A 10,669-nucleotide genomic window follows, 5' to 3' on the forward strand; every position below is an offset into this window, starting at 1 on the left:
CATGTCATCAGTGCAAGGCTCTTGCATTGGTTGGAACCACGAGAGCGCGCCAACAGACAACACGAGGCAGTGTGGAGCAACACGCTGTTTTAATGAGCGCCTGCATGCAGACAGGCTGAGGCCTAAAATGGCATCAGCCCCAAGTGAAGACAGGGCAGGGGTTTTATAGTCCTCTGTAAACAGGAATTGTCCCAGCCTAACATGACTGCTATGTAGTACCAGGGCGACCTCCCTCTTGATCTTCAGGGGGTACGTGTCTTCCAGCCAGCTCTCTTCCTGCCTCTGCTATCTTGCTGCTGGTGCAAGTTTGTACCTTGGGACTGGGCCTGAGGAGGAGGAGTTATTCATCCCGCAAGCTTTCAGGCCCCGAGGAGAATCTTCCATTCCTGTCTATTTGGTTATAGAAAAGGGGAAAGGGACGACTTTCTCAATAACTACTTCAGGCGTGACATAGGGGTGGCGTGGGCACCTTGGAAAAAGAAAAACTTAATTTTTGGGGTATTCTTGAGAGACGGGTTGGTATCCATCGTGCCGCTGTAGCAGGAGCATCGTCTGTATTGTCAGGAGGTTAACTGTAGTTTCAACAAGAGTTTTAATGGGATACCACAGGGGAGAAGCAGGAGGACCCCCGTGATGAAAATGACTGTCCCCACCAGCATTTTAAATCCTCCTAAATTAGAGAACCACCCTCCTAGAAGGTTTGTTGGGTCCCATCCCTTCCAGGTTTGGACTGGTACACGGGCTACTTTTCTGATGTTTGAAGCGATTTCTAGAACCACTTCTCCATTATTGCCTATGTTAAGACAGCAATTGGAGATATTCAACTTACCACAGCCCGCACCCTCTTCTGCTAACAAGTAGTCTAGTGCCAGCCTGTTTTGATAAATTGCCGCGCGCATTTGGTTTTGTTGTTGCGCGAGCATTTCTAGGGCTGAGGCAGTTTGGTTAGTGATTATCTCTAGAACAGCTTGTAGTCTAATCGCTCTATTTGGCATATATATGGGAGTGCGATAACCCCATGAACCATCCTCTGCCCAAGTGGCAGGACCATAGTATTCAATGATCCGTTGCGGAGGCCACTCGTCCTCTCACAATCTTTGGCTCCCTCCTACCTCCAAGGATCGTTTTTCTCTGGTTATCATACACAGGGACTCTGAGGGTGTTGCCCGCCTGCTTCAGAATAAAAATAATCCAGGTTGAATTGTGCCTAGGAAGCAAGTACCTTGCCAGTGATAAGGTAGCTGTGAGTAAGCCTGGGTTCCCCATATCCACAGGAATCCGTCAGTGGCAGTCCATTGTCGGCTGGTGTTCCTAGGATTGTCGCATAGTGCACTTAGGCAGAGGTATGCGGCATAAGGGTTAGTGGTGTTTGTACAGTACCAGGCCTTTTTTGACAAGACACAATTGAGGTAGCTTAAGTTAGAAGGAGACCAGGCTCCGGGGGGTAACCTTGGCCACCACTCAGCTATGGAGGCATTGACTGTTAGGGTTTGGTCACGGGTTTTCACCTACAGAGCAATGGGTTTTATCAGTCCACTTGCGGGATATGCACACCGTCCCTCGTACTGGGTTGATAAGTGTCCAGGACTGCGGGCATTCCTGAGGAGTGAAAGTGAGTCTGGAGTTTTGGGATGCCAGTAAGTAAGGGGGAATGTCTATCCCGTCCCACAGCCACTGTTCACTCATAAAGCTCCCCTGCATACCCAACAACTGGACACATTCATGGTAAGCACAATGGTTCTCCTAGATCTACAAACAGGTTTTTTCCTGGCTTAGGAAGGAATGCATCTGCTTATAGTTTTTGTATAAAGGAATGGAAATGCCGCGGGCGATTTTCAGGGGGAGTTGTTGGTTTTGAGGCTTTGGCTATAATCTGTTCTCTCTTTATGTCCTCAAGCACCTGAGTGTTTACTCCCCACTGTCCAATTTTGGTGAAGCAAAGCCACTGCTTCCCTCTGGGGCAAATAGCCCCATTACGACTGCCACATACTCCTAGATTCTTTACTTTATAATAACTCTTTCCTGATTCAACACATTCCTCGATTAAGTTTCCATAACAGGATCTTTCTATATGAGTATGGTAAGTAAAGTATTGTTGCATCTCCCCTCTGTAGTGCAAAGACTGATAACACTCACGGCAGCTCGGAGGGGCTGCTGTGGACAGCAGGACAGCTACTGACAGTATTAGGGTCGTGGTGAGGGATATTCCCGTATTAAGACTTTTGGTTGGAAGAGAGGTATAGAAAGTGGTTGGGTAGATACAGGCCATTCCTGGAAGCACGTGGTTAGTCTTCCTTGTGTTTTGGTTTTAAGAAAAAAATGTTGGTTAATTTAAACTTGGTAGGAGAAATTGGCCCAGACGAACACTTAGCTGTTAATGTTTTGGAGGAAGAAGCCGCCTTGGGGGTGAGCTTGACCCTGGTGCGATGGATCCAGTTGGGGAGTCCTCGGACTCTCACTGCAGTTGGTGTGCTGAGTATCACAGTGTAGGGGCCTGTCCACTTCAGTGGTAGCTTTTTGTGAGGGTCAGGTTGGCCGATAAACACGTCTGTGCCTGCAAGACAGTTATGATGTTGAGAGGATAAGGCGGTCTCGGCAGGGAGAGGCATGGCCTCACTCACTGCTTCACGAATGAAAGACCGTGTCTGGATGAAGGAGGGGAGGTAATTCCTGAGTGGCTGAGAGTCTGTTAAGGGTGGAGGCCCTAGGACAAAAGTTCGGCCATACATGACCTCAAAGGGACTATACAAAAAGGCTGCCTTTGGTGTTGCCAGAGTCTCATGAGGGCGAAAGGGAGACTTCTCGTCCACGACTGGCAGATTTCTAGAGTGAGCTTGGTGAGTTGGGCTTTAAGGACAGAGTTGACCTTTTCAACTTAGCCTGAAGATTGAGGCTGGTAGGGTGTGTGGAGAACCCATTTTATTCCCAAGGATGTAGAGGCGCCTTGGGTGATTTGGCTGATAAAGGCAGGCCCGTTATTGGACCAGATGGATGTTGGGAGTCTGAAACAGGGAATTATATGCATGTTGAGAGTTTGTGTGATGATATTTGCACCTTCTGAAGTTGTTGGGAATGCTTCTACCCTCCTGGAGAAAGTACAGACAAAGACTAGAAGATAGCGGAGCCATTTATGGGGCGGCATGTGAATAAGTCTACCTGCCAATCCTGCCCGGGTACCTTGCCCTGGGCTTGGTGGGTAGGAAAAGGCGGTGGCCAGAGGGAACCCTGGGGTGACATTGAGTGGCAGATAGAGCAGGACTGGGTGATCTCTCGAACAGGGCTGGAAAGATGAGGACAAATGAGGATAGGGCGGAGACGTTGCAGGACAGCTTTGTACCCGACATGGAAAGAGTTGTGGAGGCTTTGGAGGACAGGGATTGTTTGAGAGTGAGGACAGCGAAGCGCACTTCCTTGACATACCGTGGTCCTTGTTTTTGAAGGTTTTGGGCTTGGCAGTCCTCCTTTTCTTCTGGGGAGTAAAGAGGAGAGAACGAGGACAGGGAAAGAAACCGGCCTTGCACGGGTTGTAGGGCCATTTGTTTGGCTACTCTATCTGCTAAAGCATTTCTGGCCAATATAGGATTGTCTGGGGTTTGGTGGCCCCTGCAGTGAATGATGGCAAGTTTCTGCGGGAGCCTGGCAACCTGAAGGAGCTTGCTGATGAGAGCATTTATGACAGGGGTGTTGTTTGCAGTTAGGAAACCCCCTTCTTTCCAGATGGACAAGTGTGAGTGCACTACGTGGAACGCATAATGAGAATCTGAATACATGTCCAGCTGCTCGAGTGAGAGCTCAAGTGAGGACGATGAGTTCAGCCTTTTGGGAGGTGGTTCCTAGGGGGAGCAGATTAGCTTCAATAGCGTGGGTGGGTGACACTATAGCATAGCCAGCATGTTGGCGTCCTTGATGTAGGAAGGAGCTGCCATCTACAAACCAAGTAAAGGAGGCATCTGGAAGGGGTTGGTCTGTTAGGTTTGGAAAAGGTAAGAAAAGTTTGAACAGTGTCCACACAGAAGTGTGCAGGGTCTTGGGAGGTAGTGGCTTCAGGTAAGAGTGTGGCCGGGTTTAGACAGGAGCTGGTTAGCACGGTGATCTGGGGGGTTTCTATGAATAAAGCATACAGTTGGAGGAGCCGTGGGGCAGAGATGAGACTTAGTACGCTGCGGTGAGCTAGCATGTCTTTGATGTTATGGGCTGACTAAACTGTTAGGTTGGCATCAAGAGATAGTTTTAGGCTTTCAAGGGTGAGGACAGCAGCTGCCACCAGTGCTTGGAAGCAAGCAGCCCATCCGAGAACTGTGGTTTCGAGCTGTTTAGAGAGGTAGGCAACAACCTGGAGGGCGGGTCCCTTAGACTGGGTTAGAACACGTAGTGCGAGTTCGTCGGGATAGAGGGAGAAAGGTTTGGTGAGGTCTGGGAGGGTGAGGATGGGGGCTGGGGTGACAGACTTCTGGAGTAGGCAGAAAGGTTGGGTAATAGGCTGTGCAGGGTTTAAAGGCTCATGGAGAGGGCCTTTAGCAGCTTGGTATAACAGTTTGGCTAGTAGAGCGAAGGAGGGAACCCAGAGCCTGAAATATCCCGCTAGTCCTAGAAAAGAGAGAATTTCTTGCTTAGTTTGCGGAGGCGGGAGGGACTGGAAGAGGGATATGTGGTCTGTTGTGAGCCCTTGGGTTCATGGGGTAAGAGCTAGGCCTAGATAGATGACTGAGGGGGTGCATGTTTGCGCTTTTTTAGGGGATACCTGATACCCCCACTCTGCCAGAAGTTTAAAGGAGAGATAGTATGGGCGTTGCAGTCTTTTTGAGAGGGGCTACACAGGAGCAGATCATCAAGGAGAGTGGACGGTTTTAGGGATAGGTACAGAGGTCATGAGCAAGGGCCTGTCCAAAAAGGTGGGTGCTGTCTCTAAAACCTTGAGGTAGTAGGCACCAGTGAGCTGATGTGAAAGGTGGGTGTTGGGGTCTTCCCACATAACAGCAAAGAGGTCTTGAGAATCAGGGTGCAAATGAATTGTGGAAAAAAGCATCCTTTAGGTCTAGGACAGAAAAATGGGTGGTATTGGAGGGAATTTTGGAAAGTAAAGTGTATGGGTTAGGAACTACTGGACATACTGGGAGTACAGTTTGGTTAATGAGCCTGAAGTCCTGGACTAAGCGGTAAGTTCCATCTGGCTTTTTAACAGGTAGAATTGGTGTGTTTAAAAGGGAGTTTGTTGGGCGGAGGAGGTGACTGGCGAGGAGGCGAGAAATGATAAGCTATAGGCCTACAAGAGCTGCTTAGGGGATTGGATACTGCTTCTGTGATAGGAACTGGGTGGAGATTTTAAGGGTAATGCAGAAGGGGGTGTGGTGTTTTGCAACTGAGGGTGTGGAAGTATCTCAAAACAGCGGGGTTAACCACGGATGGGGGATAAGGAAAGGTTGCATGTTTTAGGGTGGGAAGTTGCAGGAGTAGAAGAAAGTTAGAAGCCCTGGAGGGGTCTGGGTGGATGCGTTGGGTACTATGGGGAACGTGGGAGTGGAGAGTAGTGTGGAGTTTTGAAAGCATGGCTCTGCCTAGGAGTGGAGTTGGGCATGAGGGCAGGACTAAGAGTGAGTGAAGGAAAAGGCATGAAGGGAGCAGAAGGGTGGAGGGGGGCTCGGGATTTGGAGACCATCAGTTGTCCATCAATTCCCACAACAGAGACCTGGGAGGACTCGGTGAGTCCTGAAAAATTAGGTAAAGCAGAGTAGGTTGACTTGATATTAATTTTAAAAACACACTGGCCTACCTGCCGCTATCAGGGTTACCCTTGGCTCAGATGAGGCAATGGTAGTTGCCGGGTGTCCGTTCCAGGGCACTGTCAGTCTTCAGCGGCAAGGCGGATGAGATCGAGTAGGTTTTGGCCGGCTCAGGAAGGGATGGAGGCGGTCCTTGCAGGGGCCGCTCACAGTCCGACTTCCAGTGGGGTCCTCTGCAGAGGGGGCACGGCCTGGGGGGCTTACCTGGGTTTGGGCATTGTCTGGACCGGTGGCCTTCACTGCCACACTTGAAACAGGTGCCAGGTGGAGGTGGCTTGCTAGGAGGCTCCCGTGTGGAGCTGCGGCCCCGTGGGCCTGCAGGGCCCCCCGATGGCGGAGGCAAGCATTCGAAACTCTGCCTGTTTTTGCCTTTCACTTTCCTCATCACAATTATTAAAGGCTTTGAGGGCTAAATTGAGAAGGTCTCGTTGTGGGGTTTGAGGGCCATCGTCAAGCTTCTGAAGCTTGAGCTGGATATCAGGGATGGGTTGGGAGATGAACCGAAGGTTTAAGATAGTGGTTCCTTCTGGGCTGGCTGGGTCTAGGTTGGTATATTTTCTCATGGCTTCCGTTAAACAAGAGAGGAAAAAGGGCTGGGTTTTCGTCAGGACCTTGGGTGATTTCTGAAAGTTTTTCATAGTTTATCGCTTTATGGGCACACTTTTTGAGTCCTGCAAGGAGACACACAATCATGTGGTCTCGATGGCAGCATCCAAAGGCCCCATCTTGATAATCCCAGTGGGGGTCCTGGCTGGGGACTGCCTCTGTGCCAGCAGGCTGGGCGGCAGCTTGGTGATGAATTGTATCAGCATGTGCCTGAGCTAGGGTCCAGATACGGTCCCAGTCTTCTGGGGTGAGGGTGGAAGAGAGGATAATGTAGAGGTCATGCCAAGTTAGTTCATAAGACTGGGTAAGGTACTGAAACTCTCTAATATAAGAGGCAGGGTATTCTGGAAATAAACCGAGTCTTTTGTGAATTCAAGAGCGATCAGTGAGGGAGAAGGGAACATGAACTCTAATAAGACCTTCAGTTCCTGCTACTTCCCGAAGGGGGCATTCTAGCACAGACGCTGAAGTAAGGGTGGGGCATGGGCCAAAAGCAACGCCTGAATGAGTATAGGCGGGAAAGAAAAGCCGGAAGTGGTTCCTGCGGAGGGTTTGAAGGGGGAAGGGGGGTTGAGTTAATAGGCAGCAGAGGATAGATAGGAGCGGAAGGTGGCGGGGTGGGTTTACAGGCCTCAGGAGAGAGCAGTGGGGGAGGAGAATGGGTACAGGCAGTGCAAGAATTGTCCTGAGGAGAGGATGGTGTAGGAAAAGAAGTGGATACTCTTGGAGGCGGTGCTGGCTGGGAAGACAAAGAGGAGGCTTAGGGGGTTAAAGAAGACGGTTGAGAGTAAGAGGCAGGGGCTGGAAGGGGTGGGCAGCAGTTGGCTGGATCCAACAAGGAAAAAGAGTTAGGGTCAGGAGGAGAACGGCGATCAGGGCGGCGAGAATGGAGGGGGAGGATTTGAACAGGTGAGCAAGAGCAGAGGCCGGGTTGTAATCTGAGTGTGAACAAGGCCTGGATATAAGGAATTTCTCCCCATTTTTCCAGCCGTCAGCAATAATTGCTTAAGTCAGTTAAAATTGTAAAGTCGTATGTTCCATTTGTGGCCCATTTGGACCCACTGTCCAATTTGTACTGTGGCCAGACTGAATTGCAATAAAAGAACAAGGTCCTTAGAGGGATATCTTGCCTGAGGTCTGAGGTTTGCAGGTTTTTCATGAGGCAGCCTAGAGGGCTGTCCTTTGGAATGGAAGACTGGGAATTTTGCATAATGGAGGGTAGGCTCAGGAGAACGGGAAAAGCAGACCGTCCTGGACAGCCGGAGGGAGACGATAAAAGGAGCCTTTTTCATTCCCAGAATGGGATCAACTGGCTTAGAGTCCCCCTAAGACCAGATGATCAGCGAGTGCCTGGCACACACCTTAGCATTTTTTTTTTTTTTTTGAGACAGAGTCTTGCTCTGTTACCCAAGCTAGAGTGCAGTGGCGCGATCTCTGCTCACTGCAACCTCCACCTCCGGGGTTCAAGCGATCCTCCTGCCTCAGCCTCCCGAGTAGCTGGGATTACAGGGGCCTGCCACTGTGCCCAGCTAATTTTTCTATTTTTAGTAGAGACGGAGTTTCACCATGTTGACCAGGCTGGTCTCGAACTCCTGACCTCGTGAATCCAACGGCCTTGGCCTCCCAAAGTGCTGGGATTACAGGCGTGAACCACCACGCCCAGCCATGCCATAGCCTTCTTGGACCCATGTTGGATTTTGGGGCTGGAGAAACCAAGAGAGGCCGTGTGGATTTTTCCCTGTTAACTGGGCTCCCAGGAAACTTACCAGTAGGCGAGATCAGTGACCGATGTGCATGCACGGAGAGGCGACTAGAGGCTGAGGAGCTTCCTTTGTCCGGCTGCTGTGGCCTGCTCTCCCAGATGGAGGGGTGGTAGGTCCACTGGGGACGTGGACGGAAGCCCCTCGCGGGTTTCAGGGCCAGACCCAAGGCTCTTGCATTGGTTGGAACCCGGAGAGCACGCCAACAGACAACACGAGGCGGTGTGGAGCAACACGCTGTTTTAATAAGCGCCTGGATGCGGACAGACTGAGGCCTAGAATGGCATCAGCCCCAAGTGAGGAGGGGGCAGGGCTTTTATAGTTCTCTGTAAACAGGAATTGTCCCAGCCTGACGTGACTGCTATGTAGTACGCGGACGGCCTCCCCCTTGATCTTCAGAGAGTATGTGTCTTCCAGCCAGCTCTTTTCCTGCCTCTGCTATCTTGCTGCTGGTGCAAGTTTGCGCGTTGGGACTGGGCCTGAGGAGGAGGAGTCATTCATTCCCTCAAGCTTTCAGGCCCCTGGGAGAATCTTTCAATCAGGACTTCCTGAGGCGGTGTCACAGGTCCCTGCCCAACCTTGGCAAAATAAACTTTATAAATTAACAAGAGACCTGTCTCAGCCGGGCACGGTGGCTCACGCCTGTAATCCCAGCACTTTGGGAGGCCCAGGCGGGCAGATCACGAGGTCAGGAGATCGAGATCGTTCTGGCTAACATGGTGAAACCCCGTCTCTACTAAAAATACAAAAAATTAGCCGGGCATGGTTGCAGGCGCCTGTAGTCCCAGCTACTTGGGAGGCTGAGCCAGGAGAATGGCCTGAACCCAGGAGGCAGAGCTTTCAGTGAGCGGAGATCGCGCCACTGCACTCCAGCCTGGACGACAGAGCGAGCCTCCATCTCAAAAAAAAAAAAAAAACCTGTCTCAGATTTTCCACATTCACACCCGAAATGGTATCAAACTCCTGGCCTCAAGTAATCCATCTGCCTTGGCCTCCCAAAGTGCTGGGATTACAGGTATGAGCCATTGTGCCTGGCCTCAAGTGGGATTTTATTTTTTTAATTCTGAGACAGAATCTAACTCTATTGCCCAGGCTGGACTGCAGTGGTGCCATCTTGGCTCAGTGCAACCTCCATCTCCCGAGTTCAAGCGATTGTCCTGCCTCAGCCTCCTGAGTACCTGGGATTACATGTGCACGCCATCACGCCCAGCTAATTTTTTTTTTTTTTTTTTTTTTTTTTTTGGTAGAGATGGGGTTTTGCCATGTTGGCCAGGCTGGTCTCAAACTCCTGACCTCAAATGACCTCAAATGATCTGGCCTGCCTTGGCCTCCCAAAGAGCTGAAATTATAGGCATGAGCCATCCGCACCTGCCCACAAGTGGGTTTTTTGTTTTTTGTTTCTTGGTTTTTGTTTTTTTGTTTTGAGACGGAGTCTTGCTCTGTCGCCCAGGCTGGAGTGCAGTGGCGCGATCTCGGCTCATTGCAAGCTCTGCCTCCCGGGTTCACGCCATTCTCCTGCCTCAGCCTCCCGAGTAGCTGGGACTACAGGCGCCCGTTGACCACGCCTGGCTAATTTTTTTGTATTTTTAGTAGAGACGGGGTTTCACTGTGTTAGCCAGGATGGTCTCAATTTCCTGACCTCGTGATCCGCCCGCCTCTACTGCCAAAGTGCTGGGATTACAGGCATGAGCCACCGCGCCCCGCCTTAACAAGTGGATTTTTAAAGGAAAAATGAGGCAGTTGCTAAATTCCTCGCCAACAATTTACATTAAAATACATAAGCGATTTATTGGCTTGTTCTTTGTATCACAAATTCCACAAATTTAGAAACGTGATTGTAATGAGTGAAGCAGGTATTCAGGGACTACATGGCTAAACAATTGCGCTGGGCATGGGTGGAGGGCACGAGTGAAGTCCCGAGCTCAGGTCTCTCTGTGCAAGCCTAGCAGAGCACAGAACGCTCTGGGCTATCTTTTCACCTGGGGAATACTGTGGGCGGGACAAATCTGGGGGTATAGACAAGCTGGGGACGGCTGTTCCTCGCTGAGGGACTGACACAGGCAGCCAGTGTGTGAGCCCAAAGCTTCCAAGACACCTCTCAGCCAATGTGGAAAGTTTATTTTGCCGGGTTTACAGACGCGCCTGTGACAGCCTCAGGAGGACCCGAGGGCGTGTGCCCAAGGTGGTCGGGCACAGCTTGCTTTCATACACTTCAGGGAGACATGAGACATCAATCAGTATGTGTGAGGCCAGCCGTGGTGGCTCACGCCTGTAACCCCAGCACTTTGGGAGGCCGAGGCGGGCCGATCACCTGAGGTCCGGAGTTTGAGACCAGCCTGGCCAACATGGTGAAACCCCGTCTCTACTAAAAATAAAAAATTAGCCGGGCGTGGTGGTGGGTGCCTGCAGTCCCAGCTACTCGGGAGGCCGAGGCAGGAGAATGGCTTGAACCCGGGAGGTGGAGGATGCGGTGAGTGGAGATAGCGCCACTGCACTCCAGCCTGGGTGACAGGGTGAGACTCC

The 10,669-nt window shown here is 51.0% G+C and overlaps 1 protein-coding gene across 1 annotated transcript; it reads right to left on the reverse strand.

Annotated features, from left to right (window-relative positions):
* Positions 1 to 520: 520 nt before the first annotated feature.
* On the reverse strand, positions 521 to 8,405 carry ERVH48-1 (endogenous retrovirus group 48 member 1, envelope). Its single transcript, NM_001309176.4, has 2 exons — positions 8,153 to 8,405; positions 521 to 2,554 (listed from the first exon to the last, which is right to left on the reverse strand). Exon 2 carries the CDS (start codon positions 2,267 to 2,269, stop codon positions 1,793 to 1,795), a length of 477 nt encoding a protein of 158 aa, NP_001296105.1. The 5' UTR covers positions 2,270 to 2,554; positions 8,153 to 8,405; the 3' UTR covers positions 521 to 1,792.
* Positions 8,406 to 10,669: the final 2,264 nt, after the last annotated feature.

The sequence above is a fragment of the Pan troglodytes genome, chromosome 22, assembly GCF_028858775.2.
Source record: "Pan troglodytes isolate AG18354 chromosome 22, NHGRI_mPanTro3-v2.0_pri, whole genome shotgun sequence".
In the NCBI taxonomy this organism is placed as follows: Eukaryota; Metazoa; Chordata; class Mammalia; order Primates; family Hominidae; genus Pan; species Pan troglodytes.